We start from the raw sequence: 22,833 nt of genomic DNA on the forward strand, positions 1-22,833 counted from the left end.
GGGCACAGCTCGCTTCTGACACTGCCGACCAAAGATCCTATAGCGGAGGATCTTTGCTGCCAACCTCTCTGGCCACCACTGGGGGGGTACGGGAGGGGACAGGACAGCGCCGGAAAGCCGGCCGGGATCGATCCTGGCTGCGGATGAAGTGCAGGTCCAATGATTATAGAGCCTCTAGGATCTTTGCGCAGGTCTGTGCCATGTCTCCCTCCTCCAATCACCGCGCTTTATCCTCAGTCCCTACCACCCCCACTCCTCCACTCCTCCAATCATCGTGCTGAATCATGTCCCGCCCCCATTGCCTGCTGACCGACATCTCTCTCGACCAATCGGCGCCCTCGGTCATCAGTCCCACCCCCACTGTCTCGCGGAAAGCGGAGATTTCACCGGGCGTGTCCCCTCTGCCCCCCCCCCGTCCATCAATCTGGGCTAGAGATATATGAGGCTGCAGATGCTGGAATCTGCCGCAAATAAACTACTGGAGGAACACAGCGGGTCGTGCAGCATCAGTGGAGGCAAATGGCAGGTTGAAGAACATCATTTCATATTTCACTTGGATAGTCTGCATCACAATGGAATGAACACTGAAATGTCCAGTTACCTACATGCACTGTGATCCATTCTCACTCTTACTAGTTCACCTAGGCTCCCTCTACATCGGTTCACTTATTCATTTTCAATTCTCTTGCACATTGCTATAACCAGGTTGCATCCGCCGATCGGACACACACTGATCCACCTGGGTTTCTTTTCCTTTGTCTACACTTCCTATCTCCACCCTCATCTGTGCAACTGTGCATCACCCCTCCCATACCTGGTTCCACGTCACTTGCCAGCCTCTAGCACCAACTCGCCCCTCCCTGTCTGCCACCTGCCTCCATCTGCACTTCCTCACTCACTTTACCTGGTTCCACCTAGTGTTTGCCAGCCTTTCTTTCACTGCTCCTTTTCAAGACTTTTATACTGGATAAGTACCTCCGCATTTTAAATCCTAATGCAGGGCCTTGACCAGAAATGTCACCCAACCTTTTGTTGCTTGGCCCACGAGTTGTTTTTTTTACTTGGACTAAACCGAGAAATAAGTCCTCACAGATCAAGCCTTCCGAGGGCCGCTGATTCATTTTACAACATTTGTGTTGGAATTTCACAATTGCACATAAAATGCAACTACTTTTGTTTGAAGTAAGTTGCAAAGGGCATAAAAGCCTGCTCCCAACATACGTGTGTTTTACAGGTACATATCTGAAAATAGTTTCTCTTCAGATTTTGTTCCATGTTAATTAATCTGCAGCTCCCATTTGTGCCGTGTGTTTTTTTGTATGTATGTTTACTTGGCAGTTTAACAAGGATCAGACATCCAGTGACTGGGGAAGAAATCCTGTCAGAATCTAGAGCTTCTGAGGTCAAGCAAAGAAAATGGAAAAAAGGTGAGCGTTTGACAAATACCTAGTGAGACATGATGCAGAAATCATGCACTTGTTAGTAATAACCGTGTGTGTGAAATGTTGGCTTCAGATTTGGTTGTTGGAAGGCACTCTGCTGGCCAGTTTTTTGTTAGCTGTCAGCATTCACCATAATTGCAGGGTTAGTCTGACTGCCTAACTATACTTGCATAATTATACTTGGAGATTTACAATTTTATGTGGTGATACACTGCTTATCCACAGGTGATGCTGCTACAGTAGTCTCCAATGAATGCAGCAATGAGCTTAGAATAATAAAGACTGAATTAGCATTATGGAATAGTCAAAGACCACAGAATAGCTTAAATCAAAACTAAGGATGCTTTGATTCAAGGGCTGATAAGTATTAAATATTCTGAATAATCTCATGAAATATTATTTTATAATTGTATAGTCTCATTCCCACAGATTGAGATACAAGTAAAAAGCAAACAAGTGAGCCAAGCAGCACGTGGGTGGGGGGGGGGGGGGAATAAATTGTCTATGTTTTGGGTCAAGACCCTGCATCAGGACTGAGAGTGGAGAGGGACGATCACCAGTAAAAAGAGGAGAGGGAAAGGGATGAGACAGGGGCTAGAGATCGATAGATGGACCAAGGAGAAGTAACAAGTGATGGGCAGAGGGAACCAGATAGGAGAGGAGGAGGGTGGAATTGGGAAACATAGATAGGTAATTGATAAACAAGTAACCTTGTTAATAGGTACACAAAAATGCTGGAGAAACTCAGCAGGTGCAGCAGCATCTATGGAGCGAAGGAAATAGGCAACGTTTCGGGCCGAAACGTTGCCTATTTCCTTCGTTCCATAGATGCTGCTGCACCCGCTGAGTTTCTCCAGCATTTTTGTGTACCTTCAATTTTTCAGCATCTGCAGTTCCTTCTTAAATAGCCTTGTTAATACTTTTGTTTCTCAAATCTCATTTCCTTAACTCCATTTCTATTCCTCAACCTTTATTTTCTCTGCATTGTGTTATCTCGACTTTTTGAGTTGACTTTGATCGGGCTCAGTGAGGTTTCTCCTCTGCCATTGTTCCCAGTCTGCTCTGACACCTCGGATCATCTGCCAAGGTCACCATGCTAGTGAGGAGACATGGATAGAGGACATTTCTCCTTTTCAATTCAGCCAGGAATCTGCGGGGTGCAGCCAAAGAGGTGAACTTCAGTCAACACAATACAGGGCATTGATGTTCTCAAGCAATTTTCTTATTTACTAATTACAACACCGATTGAGCCCATGTCAGCTCCCTACAAGGCAATGCCATCAGTTCCATGCCCCCTGCTCACTATAGCCCTCCCCCTGTACCTATGTTCTGCCACTTACCTACACTTGGATAATTTACAGTGTACAATTATTCTCCCGGTGCATCTTTGCATTGTGGGGTGGGGCGAGGGAGGGGGCGAGGGGGGGGGAGGAAATGAAGCAACCAACATATTCCACATGGACATGGGAATAATGTGTATTCAAGGTCAAGATCGAACCAGGGTTCCTGAAGCTGTGAGGCTCTTCATCTGCACCACCACGTAGAAATCCTCAAACCTTGACTATTTGGGATGTTGACCCAGAAAGTCTTCTTGTGCAGGAGAACATATCACGTTCTGGGCCAATTCTACCTTTTGCAGGTAACTTCAACTAACAATTCATGCCATCATGTTATATCAGCCTGATGTCCAGGAATTCAAAAACAAATCCAGTTCACTGTTCCCCACCCATGGGTTTATTCTTTCCAGACTTCAAACATTTATCCAATTATTCCGAGTGTCCATCACAAATTACAAAAACCTATCCAGGTCAAAGTATAAACTGATTTCTGCAGTCATGAAATGCCAAATGCTTCAAAGAAGAACGAACAGATTGTTCCAAAAAGAGGTTTGTTTACAAGGATGTAATTACTGGAGAGCCATTTGGACGTTCTACAGCTGGTGTACTATTAGTTCAGAATATCTTGGAAATAAATTTGCTCTCTAAACTGCAGTCTCTTCCCCCATTTTTTCCCTATCTGAACCCTACCCTACGGTCAGGCAAACGCCTCCGTTGCCAATCGGTGAGAACAGAGAGGTTGAGAAGGAGTTTCTTCCCAGAGGCAATTCGGACTGTAAACGCCTATCTCACCAGGGACTAACTCTACTGAACGTTTTTTCCTTCCATTATTTATTATGTAAAAGAATATGTGCGTTATGATTGTGTTTATAATTTATTTGGTTGTTTTGTTGTTTGTCTTTTGCACAAAAGTCCACGAGCATTGCCACTTTCATTTCACTGCACATCTCGTATGTGTATGTGACAAATAAACTTGACTTGACTTGACTTGACTTGACTTGACTTGAGAAGATAGTGGAAATATGGGTAGAGTAAGAGGCTTGCCTTACAGAACCATGGCTGAGACTAAATATCCACGTTACCCCGGTATTCCTTAAAAAGTGGTGAAGACTGCCCAGCCTATCAGGCGCACTGACCTCCCCACCATCAAAGGGATCTACAGGAGACACTGCCTCAAAAACGCAGCCAGCATCATACCACCCTGGCCAGGCTCTCATTTCACTCCTGCCAACGGGAAGAGGACAATTCTGGAGTATGGTGTACAATTTTTGGTCGCCTAATTATAGGAAGGATGTCAACAAAATAGAGAGAGTACAGAGGAGATTTACTAGAATGTTGCCTGGGTTTCAGCAACTAAGTTACAGAGAAAGGTTGAACAAGTTAGGTCTTTATTCTTTGGAGCGCAGAAGGTTAAGGGGGGACTTGATAGAGGTCTTTAAAATGATGAGAGGGATAGACAGAGTTGACGTGGATAAGCTTTTCCCATTGAGAGTAGGGAAGATTCAAACAAGAGGACATGACTTGAGAATTAAGGGACAGAAGTTTAGGGGTAACATGAGGGGGATCTTCTTTACTCAGAGAGTGGTAGCTGTGTGGAATAAGCTTCCAGTGAAGGTGGTGGAGGCAAGTTCGATTTTAACATTTAAAAATAAATTGGATAGGTATATGGATGGGAAAGGAATGGAGGGTTATGGTCTGAGTGCAGGTAGATGGGATTAGTGGAAAATAAGTGTTCGACACGGACTTGAAGGGCCGAGATGGCCTGTTTCCGTGCTGTAATTGTTATATGGTTATATGGTTATATGGAGGTAAAGGAGACTGAAAACTGTAACATTCAGATTCAGAAGTAGCTTCCTCCCAACAACCATTAGACTATCGAACACTACGAACTACAATTAAATTCCAAATGACAAACAACCTCAATTGCATTAAGGACATGCGGGCAGAGCGAGGCATTGTTTTTGGCTTTGCACTCTATTGTTTGTTATTTTATATATATATGGAACTTATTTTTGTTGTTCGACATCGGTGGTGGGGAAGGTGCTGAATCAATTATTAAAGATGAAATAGCCGCACATTTGGATAGCAGTAACAGGATCGGTCCGAGTCAGCATGGATTTACAAAAGGGAAATCATGCTTGACTAATCTTCTGGAATTTTTTGGGGATGTAACTAGGAAAATGGACAAGGGAGAGCCAGTGGATGTAGTGTACCTGGACTTTCAGAAAGCATTTGATAAGGTCCCACATAGGAGATTAGTGGGTAAAATTAGGGCACAGGGTATTGGGGGTAGAGTGCTGACATGGACAGAGAAGTGGTTGGCAGACAGGAAACAAAGAGTAGGGATTAACACATGACGATAAAACACTCTTGACCACCACAAAACCAAAACCTTTCAAATTAACCATCATGTTAACATCATTAGATCCTTGCAGACACTCCATGACCATGTGGTTCTCCGGCGAAAAAAATAAGCTTGGGAGCAGTGTGGGTGGCATTCGCCATCAATGTGAGGCAAAAGCCATAACTATAGAAGAAAAGTTGCACCAGAAAGTTCTCTTCCGTTTGACACCCGACTTTGTCTACAGGAAGGGAACTGAAGAAATGTAATACAATAATTGATTAGATTTGGGCCAATGTTCTCATACCTGATCTTTGAGACGTTCTTGCTGCCCCATAATGGCATGTGCATGATGTGGATATTTCTGCTTCAGATGTTCCAGGAAAACCTCCCTCTTCCTGTCCATTTCTGATGGCTGCATTCCCAGTATTTCCTTCGCACTGCGAGCTCCACCTACAGTGTGTCTCCGTGGGATGTTCCGAGCAAGTTTTGCACTTGAACCACGGTTATTTCCATTAGCGAGTGTTTCCTTGGTTTTAATGCGCTCGGCGTCATCTAATGAGGTTACACGCAGGTTTGACTTGCCATGATCTAAAAAAACAATCAGAATACAAAGAGATTAAAGAATATGCAACATTTTCTCAGTGTCTCAGCCTGACTGTGCTATATGCCCCTTTGCATTTAGGCAAGACACATTACATATCAGTCTGAAGAAGGGTCTCGACCCGAAACGTCACCCATTCCTTCTCTCCATAGAAACAGGAACATAGAAATTAGGTGCAGGAGCAGGCCATTCGGCCCTTCGAGCCAGCACTGCCATTCATTGTGATCACGGCTGATCATCCCCTATCAATAACCTGTGCCTGCCTTCTCCCCAGATCCCTTGACTCCACTAGCCCCTAGAGCTCTCTCTTAAATCCAACCAGTGACTTGGCCTCCACTGCCCTCTCTGGCAGGGAATTCCATAAATTCACAACTCTCTGGGTGAAAAAGTTTTTTCTCACCTCAATCTTAAATGACCTCCTCTTTATTCTAAGACTGTGGCCCCTGGTTCTGGACTCACCCAACATTGGGATTTGTTTCCCTGCATCTAGCTTGTCCTGTCCTTTTATAATTTTATATGTTTCTATAAGATTCCCCCTCATCCTTCTAACCTCCAGTGAATACAAGCCTAGTCTTTTCAATCTTTCCTCATATGACAGTTCCGCCATCCCAGGGATCAATTTCATGAACCTACGCTGCACTGCTTCAATCACAGGTCTCCAAAGATGCTGCCTGTCCCACTGATCTACTTCAGCAATTTGTGTGCTCACATTGTATTTGCTTCACTAGATTCTGATTAATCTTCGATCACAACATGCCACGCCCCCTTCCTGTGCAACTGCAAGACTGCACACTTGTTCCAGCCCTCTTCCCTTCCCGAGATTCCCAGGGCTCCAACACTGTTTCATAGTGATTTCCTTAAGCTTCTATCAATTACAAATATTAGTGTTCTGAATTGAAGTAAGGCCAACGTTGCTGGCATTAGACAGTAACTTGCTAAAGTTGAATTCAGCAGGTTGTTTGCTGGGAAAGAAACGTCTGAAAAGCAAGATGCTTTTAAAAATGTGATGACAAGAGCTCAGGGCATGCACATTCCAGTTAGGGCAAAGGGCAAAGGGCAAGGCAGGTGGGAGTAAGGAAATTTGGATGATGAAATAATCTGGTCAAGTAAAAGGAGGCATGAGACAGGTACAGGCTGCTGGGATCAAGTGTAGCTCCCCTGCAGGAGTTTCGGGAACAGAGGAACATACACAATAAGGAAATCAGCAGGAGTTAGCTCTGGGCAGATAATATTAATAACAATCCAAATAGATTTTATAAGGACATTAAGGGAAAGGGGGTAACTAGGGAGAGAATTGGCCCCCTCAGAAAACAAAGTGGTCATCTCCGTGTGGAGTCACAGGAGATGAGTACAATCCTCAATGAGTGTTCCACAGAGTTACTCCAGCTTTTATTACCATGGAGAAAGACACGGAGACTGGGGAACGTGGGACAGTTAATGGAGACGCCTTGAGGACTGAAGAAGGGTCTCGACCGGAAACATCACCCATTCCTTCTCTCCAAAGATGCTGCCTGTTCCGCATGTTACTCCAGCTTTTTGTGCCTGTCTTGGTGCCTTTTTGTGCCTATTTTTGGTCTCCTAATCTGAGGAAGGACATTCTTGCCATAGAGGGAGTACAGAGAAGGTTCACCAGACTGATTCCTGGGATGTCAGGACTTTCATATGAAGAAAGACTGGATAGACTCGGCTTGTACTCGCTAGAATTTAGAAGATTGAGGGGGGATCTTATAGAAACTTACAAAATTCTTAAGGGGTTGGACAGGCTAGATGCAGGAAGATTGTTCCCGATGTTGGGGAAGTCCAGGACAAGGGGTCACAGTTTAAGGATAAAGGGGAAGCCTTTTAGGACTGAGATGAGAAAAAAAAATGTACACAGAGAGTGGTGAATCTCTGGAATTCTCTACCACAGAATGTAATTGAGGCCAGTTCATTGGCTATATTTAAGAGGGGGTTAGATGTGCCCCATGTGGCTAAAGGGATCAGGGGGTATGGAGAGAAAGCAGGTACAGGATACTGAGTTGGAGGATCAGCCATGATCATATTGAATGGCGGTGCAGGCTCGAAGGGTCGAATGGCCTCATCCTGCACCTATTTTCTATGTTTCTATGTTTGAGGACAATCTGTATTAAAATCGAGGAGGTGCTGGACATCCTAATGCATACGAAAGTAGATAAATCTTGCAGGTCTGAGCAGATATATCCAAGGACACTGTGGGAAATGAGAGAAGAAATCGTAGGAGCCCTGGTAGAGATATATGATTCATCATTAGACACCTGTGATGTGCGGATGGGAATGTTCAGGAAATAAGAGAGTAATTTTGCATATATCACTAAAGTGGGTGATAGCGTAAATGGTTATCAAAAATCACGGCAGGATCTTGATCAAAATGTGCAAGTGGGCTGAGAGATGGTTCATGGAGTTTACAGATGGCGCAATGGGCTAAGTGTTCGGCTGGCAACCTGAAGGTGGCCGGTTCGAATCCTGCTTGGAGTGTGTACTGTCGTTGTGTCCTTGGGCAAGACACTTCACCTACCTTTGCCTGGGACTAGAGACGGAAATTAGCTACTGATTGGCTACAATCTCGCATATTTACATGCAAATGTTAATTAATATGCACTGTCCCTATAAACAAAACACTATTATTATTATTATTACTGCTGATAAGTGTGAGGCGTTGCATTTTAGGAAATCTAACCAGGGCAGGACCTTCACAGTAAATGCTAGGGACCCGAGGATAGTGTTGTAGAATAGAGGGATCTAGGAGTGTAGGTACATAGTTCCTTGAAAGTGGCATCAATGGAGACAGGATGGTCAAGAAGACATTTAGTACGTCGGCGTTCATGAGTCATGGTATTACGCATACACGTTGGGATATCATGTTAGTCGTACAAGGCGTCGGTGAGGCGACATTTGATGTATTGCGTGCAGTTTTAGCCACTCTGCTGTAGTTCCTGTGCTGCACATAGATGCTGCTGCACCCGCTGAGTTTCTCCAGCATTTTTGTGTACCTGCATTGTACTATGTTCACTTCCACCATGGACTCTCTGACATCCTCTTCACATAAAACAAACAGATATAAAATCCTCTATTTGCAAATAGACATCTTGCAAACGCCCTGCCTCATCATGTCAGGTAATAATTTAGATGGTAACCCTTGCTCCCATTTTTCTTTGGACAGAAAATCCTGGTAATAATTTAGTTCTTTGTGAAGCCTACACTGCCTTCTGCCCTAACACAAAGCTATGCTATGTAGAAACATAGGAACATAGAAAATAGGTGCAGGAGTAGGCCATTCGGCCCTTCGAGCCTGCACCGTCATTCAATATGATCATGGCTGATCATCCAACTCAGAAGTCAAAAAGAATTGCTCTAAGATTGCTTAATGGAAGTCAGGACTTCTTAAAAGAGACTCTGGCTGCAGATTCCACCGAATATTTGCACAGAAAGAAGTTCACTTTGGACGAACAGATTGTGCAAGCAATTATGGCCAGCACAAATTAAGAAAGGATATCCTTTATTGTGGAGGGGGTATAGAATCGGTTTACTGGGAATGATACCTGGATTGCAATGGTTAAATTCACAAGTGAGACTGCGGAAACATGAGGCTGTATTATTAGATTAAAAAGTGATTTGTTTTTAATTTTCCTAAATATTAAGGGGAATTTGAGGATGAAGTCCTCCCACTGCTTGTCAAATGGAAAATGAAGGACTATGATCTTAAAATAAAAAAACATGCCTTTCAAGAATGTAATGAAGAAACATTTCTACACATGAAGGGTGACAAAAATCTGGAACTCCGATGCCAGTGATAATACATAGCTAATTTTAAATCTGAGATTTATGAACTTTGCTAACGGAAAGGATAAGCTAAGCGATAGATCAACCACAATCCCAATGGTGAAGCAGGCTCAAGGAACTTATGCCCCTGTCCCAATTAGGAATCCTGAACGGAAACCTCTGGAGACTTTAGAAACATAGAAACATAGAAAATAGGTGCAGGAATAGGCCATTCCACCCTTCGAGCCTGCACCGCCATTCAATATGATCATGGCTGATCACCCAACTCAGTATCCTGTACCTGCCTTCCCTCCATACCCCCTGATCCCTTTAGCCACAAGGGCCACATCTAACTCCCTCTTAAATATAGCCAATGAACTGGCCTCAACTACCTTCTATGGCAGAGAATTCCAGAGGTTCACCACTCTCTGTATGAAAAATGTTTTTCTCATCTCGGTTCTAAAAGATTTTCCCCTTATCCTTAAACTGTGACCGCATGTTCATAACTTCCCCAACATCGGGAACAATCTTCCTGCATCTAGCCTGTCCAACCCCTTAAGAATTTTGTAAGTTTCTATAAGATCCCCCCTCAATCTTCTAAATTCTAGCGAGTACAAGCCGAGTCTATCCAGTCTTTCTTCATATGAAAGTCCTGACATCGCAGGAATCAGTCTGGTGAACCTTCTCTGTACTCCCTCTATGGCAAGAATGTCTTTCCTCAGATTAGATCAAAACTGTACGCAATACTCCAGGTGTGGTCTCACCAAGATCCTGTACAAGTCCCTTCTTTGTCATCATGCATGCCTGAGTCTGTTGAACTGCTACCTTTTTCATTTCCTGATGTAAGGCCACGGATCTGAAATGTTCTCTCTCCACAGATCCTGCCTAACCCACAAGGTGGGAACTAGGTAAATGTTACACTGCTCTGGAAGAATGATCTTCTAATTCTATTCTGGCAGAGTAAATATAATTTGACCTCTCACTGCTGTTTGCACCTGGAGGACAAACTTGGTAGGTTCCCACCAGAAATATCTACCACAATCCATATATTTTGTGTCTTAACTTTAGTGCTTGCCTGCTGAATCAGGAATGTTTAATAGCTATTCCCAGTTGACAGATCGGGGTCGTTACCAGGAGAGAATTCAACACCATCCATGATCCTGCCTTTAAGCTGAAATGAACGAAAACCTGAAACCTGATCCACGAGTTAAGATACGGTAAATTCTTGTGCCACAACCTAAGGATCGTTATTGATCTATGTTAATGTAGGAAAACTGAAAAAAAATTACAAAGTAGCAGAAGTAGGGCATTTAGCTGCTTGACCCTGCTCCACTATGTACTAATGTCAAAGCTGACACTAAATGCTGGAGTAACTCAGTGGGTGAGGCAGCATCTCTGGAGGGAAGGAATGGGCGACGTTTCGGGTTGAGATCCTTCTTCAGACTGATGTCGGGGAGGGGGCGGGACAAAGATAGAACGTAGGCAGAGACAGTAAGCCTAGTGGGAGAACTGGGAAGGGGAAGGGGATAGAGATAGAAGGCAAGGGCTATCTGAAGTTAGGGAACTTGAGGTGCTGTTCCTCCAATTTGCGCTGACAATGGAGGAGGCCTAGGACAGAAAGGTCAGATTGGGAATGGGAGGGGGAGTTGAAGTGCTGTGCCACCGGGAAATCAGGTTGGTTAAGACAGACTTAGCGGAGATGTTCAGTGAAACCGATCGCCGAGCCTGCGCTTGGTCTCGCCAATGTAGACACCTGGAACAGCGGATACAGTGGATGAGGTTGGAGGAACCTCTGCCTTACCCAGAAAGATTGTTTGGGTTCTTGGAAGGAGTCAAGGGGGGAGGTAAAGGGACAGGTGTTGCATCTCCTGCGGTGGGAAGGGACGAGTTGTGTTCAGTTCTGGGCACTATGTATAAGAAAGATGTTGACAAACACAAAAGGGTACAGAGAAGATTTATGAGGATGTTGCCAGGACTAGAGGGTCTGAGCTATAAAGAGAGGTTGAATCGGCAGGGACTTTATTCCTTGGAGCGCAGGAGGCTGAGGGGTGAATTTATAGAGGTGTATAAAATCATGAGAGGAACAGATTGGGTAGATGCACAGAGTCTCTTGCCCACCGTATGTTAATTGAGGACTGGGGACATACAGTGTAGGTTTAAGGTGAAGGGGGAATTATTTAATACAAATCCCTATTACCCCTCAAAATTGCCAGGGGAAGTAGTTGAGGCAGGGACTACTCCAATCTTTAAGAAACAGGTAGGCAGGTAACCATATAACCATATAACAATTACAGCACGGAAACAGGCCATCTCGACCCTTCTAGTCCGTGCCGAACACATAATCTCCGCTAGTCCCATATACCTGCGCTCAGACCATAACCCTTCATTCCCTTCCCATCCATATAACTATCCAATTTATTTTTAAATGATAAAAACGAACCTGCCTCCACCACCTTCACTGGAAGCTCATTCCACACAGCTACCACTCTCTGAATAAAGAAGTTCCCCCTCATGTTACCCCTAAACTTCAGTCCCTTAATTCTCAAGTCATGTCCCCTTGTTTGAATCTTCCCTACTCTCAGTGGGAAAAGCTTTTCCACGTCAACTCTGTCTATCCCTCTCATCATTTTAAAAACCTCTATCAAGTCCCCCCTAACCTTCTGCGCTCCAAAGAATAAAGCCCTAACTTGTTCAACCTTTCTCTGTAACTTAGTTGCTGAAACCCAGGCAACATTCTAGTAAATCTCCTCTGTACTCTCTCTATTTTGTTGACATCCTTCCTATAATTAGGCGACCAAAATTGTACACCATACTCCAGAATTGGCCTCACCAATGCCTTGTACAATTTTTAACATTACATCCCAACTTCTATACTCAATGCTCTGATTTATAAAGGCCAGCACACCAAAAGCTTTCTTTACCACCCTATCTACATGAGATTCCACTTTCAGGGAACTGTGCACAGTTATTCCCAGATCCCTCTGTTCACCTACATTCTTCAATTCCCTACCATTTACCATGTACGTCCTATTTTGATTTGGCCTGCCAAGATGTAGCACCTCACACTTATCAGCATTAAACTCCATCTGCCATCTTTCAGCCCCCTCTTCCAACTGGCATAAATCTCTCTGTAGACTTTGAAACTCTACTTCATTACCCGCAACCCCACCTATCTTAGTATCATCTGCATACTTACTAATCCAATTTACCACACCATCATCCAGATCATTGATGTACATGACAAACAACAGTGGACCCAACACAGATCCCTGCGGCACCCCACTCGTCACTGGCCTCCACCCTGACAAACAACCATCCACCATTACTCTCTGGCATCTCCCATTCAGCCACTGTTGAATCCATCTTGCTACTCCACCATTAATACCCAACCATTGAACCTTCTTAACCAACCTTCCATGAGGAACCTTGTCAAAGGCCTTACTGAAGTCCATATACACAACATCCACTGCTTTACCCTCATCAATTTCCTGAGTAACATCTTCAAAAAATTCAAGAAGATTAGTCAAACATGACCTTCCAGGCACAAATCCATGTTGACTGTTCCTAATCAGACCCTGTTTATCCAGATGCTTATATATATTATACCAATACAGGTACATGGATAAGACAGGTTTGTAGGGATATGGGCCAATTGTGGGCAGGTGGGACTAGTGTAGCTGGGTACATAAGTTGGGCTGAAGGGCCTGTTTCCAAGCTGTATCACTCCATGACTATATAATTCACAATCAACACATTTGTCCAGGAACTAGACTGCAACCAACGTTCAGGTCATTTCTGTCACCGCTGCTCAGGGGAACGCAAGAATACAGGGACATTAATCACGGGAGCAGGATTAGACCATCGTGCCCCTTGTGCCTGCTCGAAAATTCAATAAGATCATTCATGGCTGATTCTTTGCTTCAACACCACTTTCTGACACTAAGCCTATAAATCTCCATTCTCGAAATATCAAACACTTCTTATAGGGCTCCATACACTCAGCTGAGTGTTGGGCCAATTTGTCTCTCTCTCCTGATATAGCAATCTGAAAATTAGACTGGTGAATCTCCACTGTGCCCCCTCAGTTGCAAATATAAATGCTTCTTTCAATAGAGTATAGTACATTTGACTTCCTCATCAAAATCACAGATATTGAGATGGATCGTACTCTGCAACACTCTAGCAGTCACCACCTCACAATTTCCCTTCATTAAACAAACTTTATGGTATTAAATTATACCAATACAGAGTACAATTTTGTTTACCTATCTCTTGTGTTACACCTAATAAACAGACTTCCCGTAGTCCCCATACACAATGTAGACTGGTTCATTCATATCTAATCTGCTAATTACAATCACGAGGACTGCTCTCACCCCAACCACAGACTGTTTACCCTCCTACCATCCGGGAGGTGCTACAGGTCTCTCCGTTGCCGGATCAGCAGGCCCAGGAACAGCTTCTTCCCTGCGGCTGTTACATTACTCAACACTGTACCTCGGTGATTGCCAGTCACCCCCCTCCCCCACGGACACTCCTTCCACCAGGAAAAAAATAAAATAAATGTTTTAAAAATTAAAAAATTGCACTACTATGACTGTATGCACGTAATTATATTTATTTATTGCTCATATTGTCTCTGTATTGTACACTGCACAATGACAATAAAGTTTGAATCTGAATCTGAAGATATTCCAACTGATTTAGCAAACATTTTGTAAATTCATGTCGATTCCACCCTATTCTATTATGTGACCCTTCACCACCACCTTAATAATAGATTCCAGCATTTTCTCTGTGACTGATATTGGGCAAACTGGTTTATTGTTCCCTGTTTTCTCTCTCCCTTTCTTAAATTGTAAACTTATGGGAAGAATGCACACAAAAAAAATCACAAATTTCCTCCCCCTTTCAGTCCTCAATATTACTCTTGTTTAACTCTTGTCTAATTATACCTCAACTTGAAACTGCTCATTGTAATTCAGAGCAGAGATATCCTGCATGCGTTATAAATGAAAATGTCAGACCCAAAGAGCACAGACAGCAGGTGAATCATACTGAAAGACCTGAGTGTAGCAGGTGCTGCAGCAGATACTTATTCCGACTTACACGCCTGAATGTGCAACTGTAATTTAACAAAATAGTACATCAGAAAATAGTTGCATCTTCTGACTGGCAACCCCCAACTGCCAGACTATAACATTGAGTATGTCAACATCGAGATCAAGGTGCAAGGGCAAGGACCAAAACATAACGCTGCTTTGCATTTGATAGAAACATAGAAAGCATAGAAAAATAGGTGCAGTCGGCCATTCGGCCCTTCGAGCCAGCACCACCATTCAATATGATCATGGCTGATCATCTACAATCTGTACCCCGTTCCTGCTTTTTCCCCATATCCATTGATTCCTTTAGCCCTGAGCTAAATCTAACTCTCTCCTGAAAACATCCAGTGAATTGGCTTCCACTGCCTTCTGTGGCAGAGAATTACACAGATTCACAACTTTCTGGGTGAAGAGGTTTTTCCTCATTTCAGTCTTAAATGGCCCATCTCTTATTCTTAATCTATAACCCATGTTTCTGGACTCCCCCAACATCGGGAACATTTTTCCAACATCTAGCCTGTCCAATCCTTTAAGAATTTTATATGTCTCTATAAGATATCCTCTCATCCTTCTAAATTCCAGTGAATACAAACCCAGTGAACCCATTCTTTCATCATATGTCAACCTGCCATCCCGGGGATTAACCTGGTGAACCTACGTTGCACTCCCTCAATAGCAATAATGTTCTTCCTCAAATTAGGAGACCAAAATTGCACACAATACTCCAGATGAGGTCTCACCAGGGCCCTGTACAACTGCCGTAGGACCTCCTTGTTCTGAAACTCAAATTATCTCACAATGAAGGCCAACATGCCATTAGCTTTCTTCACTGCCTGCTGTACCTGCATGCTTACTTTCAATGACTGATGTACAAGCGCACCCAGGTTTCATCACACCCAAGTCACCCTACAGCCTCACAGCATCCTCAACACAGCTCACACTGCCACCCAGCTTTATGTCATCCGCAAACTTGGAGATGTCACATTTAATTCCCTCGTCTAAATCGTTTATATTGTAAATAACTGGAGTCCCAACACCGAGCCTTGCGGCACCCCACTAGTAACTGCCTGCCATTCTGAAAAGGGCCCGTTAATTCATACTTTTTGCTTCCTCACTGCCAACCAGTTCTGTATTCATGTCAATACCTTACACCCAATACCATGTGCTTTAATTTTACACACTAATCTCTTGTGTGGGACGTTGTTAAAGGCTTTTTGAAAGTCCAGATACACCACATCCACTGGCTCTCCCTTATCCATTCTACTTGTTACATCCTCAAAAAATTCCAGAAGATTAGTCAAGCATGATTTCCCCTTTATAAGTCCATGCTTACTTTGACCGATCCTGTCACTGCTTTCCAAATGCGCTGCTATAACATCTTTAATAATCGACTCCAGCATCTTCCCCACGACCGATGTAAGGTTGGTCTATAATTCCCCGTTTTCTCTCTCCCTCCTTTCTTAAAAAACGGAGTTACATTGGCTACCCTCCAGTCCACAGGAACCAATCCAGAGTCGAGAGAACATTGGAAAATGATCACCAATGCATCCACGATTTCTAGGGCCACATCCTTGAGTACTCTGGGATGCAGACCATCAGCCCCTGGGGATTTATCTGCCTTCAGTCCCAACAGTTTACCTAACACCATTTTCTGACTAATGTGGATTCCCTTCAGTTCCTCCCCCAGTATTTCTGGGAGACTGTTTGTGTCTTATTTAGTGAAGACAGAACCAAAGTACTTGTTTAACTGTTCTGCCATTTCCTTGTTTCCCATTATAAATTGATGGTTATAAATCATATACCCAAATTAATAATATAAATTTGATAAAACGAAAGAGTCAGAAAAGATCAGAAAGTAATGATAAAAAGAAAAGTCTGGGTTTTAAATTCCTGAAGAACAAGCAGCTAATAAGAACTGAGCAATACTGAATGATAAATCTTGATTTCAACTCAGTGAGAAAGTAAGAGATAGAAAATAATGCATAATAAAAGATCATAATAGATGTTTGGAGGTCATGATCATAGCAGGATAAAATAATGAGCTGAAGAAACGACAAGAGTGAAATGCAGCTTGGATGAATAACTATGTCAGATCAGTTTCTTCCTGTAACTGAGAGGTTTGAAGCTACATTAAGAGTTGGCCTTTTCTTTGAGACAGATAGTTCCCCAATCCATTCTAACACCCATTTCTCTTATGATGTACTATTAACTCATGCACCAGCTTTCTATGATACCTTGTGAAATGTCTTTGGGCTCCAAATGCACTCCACCTAGTTGTTCACAAGGGGTCACAGTTTAAGGATAAAGGGGAAATCTTTTAGGACCGAGTTGAGGAAAACCTTTTTCACACAGAGAGTGGTGAATCTCTGGAATTCTCTCCCGCAGAAGGTAGTTGAGGCCAGTTAATTGGCTATATTTAAGAGGGAGTTAGATGTGGCCCTTGTGGCTAAAGGGATCAGGGGGTATGGAGAGAAGGCAGGTACAGGATACTGAGTTGGATGATCAGCCATGATCATATTAAATGGCGGTGCAGGCTCGAAGGGCCGAATGGCCTACTCCTGCACCTAATTTCTATGTTTCTATGTTTCACCTCCAACAACTCTCCATGTTTGGCAAATTGTGGGTTGAAAGGCCTATTCCTGTGGTGTACTGTTCTATGTTACATATTAGATGGGCAGTGGGCAGGTGCTATAGACCTGCATGGGAATGTAGACGCTCCCGCCCCCACAAGTCTCGGGTAGATGGGGCTCGTCAGCCTGGGAAGGCAGTCTATCTAGGAGAAGGAAAACTCTGATTTAAAACCTCCACTGCCTTGTGGCCATATCCAGTCATGGAAAAGTCTCCAGGAATAAACCTCAAGAAATTCCCGGAGTCCCTAAGGCATTTCGTCGTTGTCTACAACCTGTAATCTCAGTCATTGTCTCGGTTAATGTGTAAAAATCCTTCATGAGGGTGAACCTGCGGAAAACATCCGGCCCTGATGATTTATTTTTTACTGCACACTGAATGGACACTGGTTGAGCAACGTTTTTTTGTTTCCTCTGGGTATGTGAGTACTCAGGAAAATGACAATAAAGATATACTATACTATACTGAAGAAGGAGTTCGGCCCGAAACGTTGCCTATTTCCTTTGCTCCATAGATGCTGCTGCACCCGCTGAGATTCTCCAGCAATTTTGTGTACCTTCGATCTTCCAGCATCTGCAGTTCCTTCTTGAATACTATACTACTATACTATGTGTAGGAAGGAACTGTAGATGCTGGTTTAAACCGAAGATGGACACAAAAAGTTGGAGTACCTCAGCGGGACAGGCAGCATCTCTGAAGAGAAGGAATGGATGATGTTTCGGACTGACACTCTTCTTCAGAAACGTCACCCATTCCTTCTTTCCACCCATTCCAACCATACGTCACCCATTCCATTCCTTCTTATAGAAACTTACAACATTCTTAAGGGGTTGGACAGGCTAGATGCAGGAAGATTATTCCCGATGTTGGGGAAGTCCAGAACTAGGGGGTCACAGTTTAAGGAAGTATTTTAGGACCGAGATGAGAAAATCATTTTTTACACAGAGAGTGGTGAATCTGTGGAATTCTCTGCCACAGAAGGTCGATGCGCTGTGATGGATGTTTGTGTAAATTGTGTTGTGTCTTGGTTCTTTCTTGTGTGTATGACTGCAGAAACAACATTTCGTTTGAACCTCAATGGGGTTCAAATGACAAATAAATTGTATTGTATTGTATTGTATATTGTATTGTATTGTAGTTGAGGCCAGTTCATTGGCTATATTTAAGAGGGAGTTAGATGTGGTCCTTGTGGCTAAAGGGATCAGAGGGTATGGAGAGAAGGCAGGTACAGGATACTGAGTTGGATAATCAGCCATGATCATATTGAATGGCGGTGCAGGCTCGAAGGGCCGAATGGCCTACTCCTGCACCTATTTTCTATGTTTCTATGAGTTACTCCAGCTTTTTGTGTCTATCTTCGGCCCTGATGATATACCCTGCTGTATTCTGTACATACGAGTTAACTGGAGCTTTTGTAGACTCCTTCAACCTCTTATTACAGCACTGCTGTTCCCATCTGCTTTAAAGGGGCATCAATAATGCAGGTGCAAATAATCAGCAAAGTAACTTGCTGCAATGATTAGCAACCAACTGGTGGCATGATCATCTGTGGCAGTGAACTGCTTTGAGAGGTTGATTAGGATTTATATTGACTCCTGCATGAGTATGGACCTGATCCTATTACAATTTACCAGAACAGACCAATGCAATCTCCGCAGCCCTCCAATCTACACTGGACAATAGGAACACGTATGTCGGACTGTGTTCATCGAGCTTGGTGTTCAACAACATCATCCGCATCAAATTTATCAAACTCAGGGACCTGGGTCTCTTCTCATCCCTATGTGATTGGATCCTCCACTTCCTCATCAGCAGATCACAATCAGCATGAATACTGACTGGTTGCATCGTGGCCTGGCTTGGCAACTCGAATGCCCAAGAATAAAGAAGACTCCAAGAGAGTGGCAGACACTGCCTGGTCCATTCCAGATATTGACCACACAACTTTGAAGGGATCGACAGTATAGGTGCTGCCTCAAAAAGGCGAGTAATATCAGACCTACGCCACTCTGTCCATGCGCTCATTTCACTCCTACCAAGGTATAGGAGCATGAAAGCCATGACCACCAGGTACAAGTACAGTTTCTTCCGGGAACCATTAGACTCTTGAACACTTCACACCTCAAACCATTACTTCAGCAACTATGATCTTCTTTCAATGACTTTCAGAAGGCTTTCGACAAGGTCCCACATAAGAGATTAGTATACAAACTTAAAGCACACGGTATTGGGGGTTCTGTATTGATGTGGATAGAGAACTGGCTGGCAGGCAGGAAGCAAAGAGTAGGAGTAAACGGGTCCTTTTCACAATGGCAGGCAGTGACTAGTGGGGTACCGCAAGGCTCAGTGCTGGGACCCCAGCTATTTACAATATATATTAATGATTTGGACGAGGGAATTGAATGTAACATCTCCAAGTTTGCGGATGACACAAAGCTGGGGGGAAATGTTAGCTGTGAGGAGGATGCTAGGAGACTGCAAGGTGACGGATGTAAAGACTTGTCAAACACACGATGTCTTCACTATTAGTTTAATTCAAACATTGTTATAATACACACACTGTGCCCTAGCTGTCCGTGGTCTGTCACTGGAGCAAGAGAGAGAGGTGGGGAGGCTACAATTATACTGAAGATAATGGGGAGTGGTTAGTAGTGGTGAGGTCACTATGTTAAAGGAGCATGCACTGATCTACAACGGATAGGCTGGGTGAGTGGGCAAATGCATGGCAGATGCAGTATAATGTGGATAAATGTGAGGTTATCCACTTTGGTGGCAAAAACAGGAAAGCTGACTATTATCTAAATGGTGGCCGATTAGGAAAAGGGGAGATGCAACGAGACCTGGGTGTCATAGTACACCAGTCATTGAAAGTAGGCATGCAGGTGCAGCAGGCAGTGAAGAAAGCAAATGGTATGTTGGCATTCATAGCAAAAGGGTTTGCGTATAGGAGCAGGGAGGTTCTGCTGCAGTTGTACAGGATCTTGGTGAGACCACACCAGGAGTATTGCGTACAGTTTTGGTCTCCAAATCTGAGGAAGGACATTATTGCCATAGTGGGAGTGCAGAGAAGGTTCACCAGACTGATTCCTGGGATGTCAGGACTTTCTTATGAAGAAAGACTGGATAGACTCGGCTTGTACTCGATAGAATTTAGGAGATTGAGGGGGGATCTTATAGAAACTTACAAAATTCTTAAGGGATTGGACAGGCTAGATGCAGGAAGATTGTTCCCGATGTTGGGGAAGTCCAGGACAAGCAATCACAGCTTAAGGATAAAGGGGAAATCCTTTAAAACCGAGATGAGAAGAACATTTTTCACGCAGTGAGTGGTGAATCTCTGGAACTCTCTGCCACAGAAGGTAGTTGAGGCCAGTTCATTGGCTATATTTAAGAGGGAGTTAGATGTGGCTCTTGTGGCTAAAGAGATCAGGGGGTATGGAGAGAAGGCAGTTACAGGATACCGAGTTGGATGATCAGCCATGATCATATTGAATGGCGGTGCAGGCTCGAAGGGCCGAATGGCCTACTCCTGCACCTATTTTCTATGTTTCTATGTTTCAATGTACTGCAGACTTTGGTTTTGGACTATTGTGGTTACCAATATTATGCTTAATAATTTATGGTATTATTAATTAATATATATCAATTGTGTGATCATGCCTTAATGGGCCTGTTAAATTACACCAATTAAAATTTTTTTCCATTGTTCCATTGCTGGTACAAATGATAATTAAACACTCTTGACACTTTGAACAAACTTGTCAAGAGCAGCCAAGAGAATAAAATAGAATGAAAAGCGGAAGAATTAAAAAATAATAGTAAAGAAAACTGAGCGCCAGCGTATGATTGTGAGATATTTTTATGTAAATGAGTCTCTTTTGTGATAAAACATGAGTGTCAGTTGTTGGCAGACACCCACCCTCTGAAGCTCCTACATCTCGTGGAGATAATTGTCAACTCACCACCCCTCCAGGACTGGCCCCTGGACCACTGTCAGTTTGAAACAACTGACAGGTATTAGCATCAGCAGTAAAAAAGTGATTTGGAAATGCACACGGGCAGTGCTGATTGATAGCAATGGCCATAAGAGCTGAAGACTTCACAGTGAATGAATGTAAATAACATGGGTGTCAAATATATTCTGGGTATGCAGTGCAGCACTAAAGGCAGATAGTGGTGGCTAGAGCACAGAGAAGAACGCAGGACACAGGAGAATTAAACTGACAGGGTGAGGGAGTTGAGGATAGAGAAGTCCTGAAAGCTGCTACATCCCTATTTAGACAGGGATAAAATTGCACTTCAAGCACTAATGGGCCGATTGGGGAATTTAGGCATGTACAACTGAGCATGAGAGACCTTCGTAAAATACAAGAATAGAAATGTTCTTCGTAGCCAACAATGTCTTCCTTGCTGAGGATTATGCTGGAAATTCCACCAAAGGCACCAGATGTGCTGGAAGAGAGCATCAATTGAGATTATAGACTAACAAAACCAAATATAATCTGGAGCTCCACAGATACCAGAAGATATTCACAGAAGCCACATAGAAATTGACAGATTATTTCAGTCCACCATCACTTGAGAGAGCACAGTTACACCACCAAGAATTCAATTCAATTCAACTTTAATGTCATCGCACAAAATACAAGTATGAGTACAACGAAATGCAGTTTTGCGTCAGTCCGTAGTAGTTGTACATAAAGAGAAAAAACAAGAAAAAAAAAAATAGAAAGAGAGAAGATACAGAATAATCAGGAAATACAGAATGATTAAACAAAGGGGACGGAGGGACCAGAGAAATCTATCGTCGGGACTCCGAGTTCAGCAGTGTGATTGTGTTGTTATAGAAGCTTTTCCTCATCCTGCTGGTACGTGACCTGAGGCTCCTGTACCGCCTCCCTGATGGGAGGAGGGCAAACAGTCCATGGTTGGGGTGTGAGGGGTCTTTGATGATCTTCCCAGCCCGTCTCAGACACCGTTTTCGGTGGAGGGCATCCATGGCAGGGAGCGGGGCACCGATGATGTGCTGCGCGGTTTTCACCACCCGTTGTAGTGCCTTCCTGTCCGCAGCAGTGCAGCTGCTGTACCATACCGTGAAGCAGGTGGTCAGGATACTCTCTATGGTACAGCGGTAAAAGTTGGTCAGGATCTGGGGGGACAGGTGGGCTTTCTTGAGCCTCCTAAGGAAGTAAAGGCGCTGCTGTGCCTTTTTGATCAATTTGGAGGTGTTGAGGGACCAGGGACCACATTCCAATGGTCGACATTTGGGACTGTACACCATATTGATGGTGGATATGGCAGGAAACAGCAACATTTCAAGATCAAAGTATAAATGAGCATCAACAGAGCATTTGATTGTTTTATCTTAAGAGATACCCATATAATTATATGTATACCCCATGCTTTGAAGCTCCCTGAGAGATTAGATGACCACAATCAGTATTTAGCAATACACAGTCCACCTCCTGATAAACTACAGTGATAACAATGTCTACAGAGGAGAGAAGAAGACAATGAACTGGAAACCACCCCATGGTGCTAGAGTAAATCGATTAATTTGCATTGCAAACAAACTATCCCCAAATTCCATTTTGTTACA

The 22,833-nt window shown here is 43.5% G+C and overlaps 1 protein-coding gene across 2 annotated transcripts in view; it reads right to left on the minus strand.

Moving 5' to 3' along the window:
• Positions 1–2,909: 2,909 nt before the first annotated feature.
• LOC129707398 (sickle tail protein homolog) overlaps positions 2,910–22,833 on the minus strand; it is a 304,688-nt gene continuing 284,764 nt past the window's right edge. For both annotated transcript variants that reach the window (XM_055652413.1, XM_055652404.1), the window contains exon 2: positions 2,910–5,711. In XM_055652413.1, the coding sequence (XP_055508388.1) occupies positions 5,422–5,711 (290 nt within the window). In that variant the 3' untranslated portion in view covers positions 2,910–5,421. The remainder of the gene's footprint in view (positions 5,712–22,833) is intronic.

The sequence above is a fragment of the Leucoraja erinacea genome, chromosome 2 (genome assembly GCF_028641065.1).
Source record: "Leucoraja erinacea ecotype New England chromosome 2, Leri_hhj_1, whole genome shotgun sequence".
NCBI classification, from domain to species: Eukaryota; Metazoa; Chordata; class Chondrichthyes; order Rajiformes; family Rajidae; genus Leucoraja; species Leucoraja erinaceus.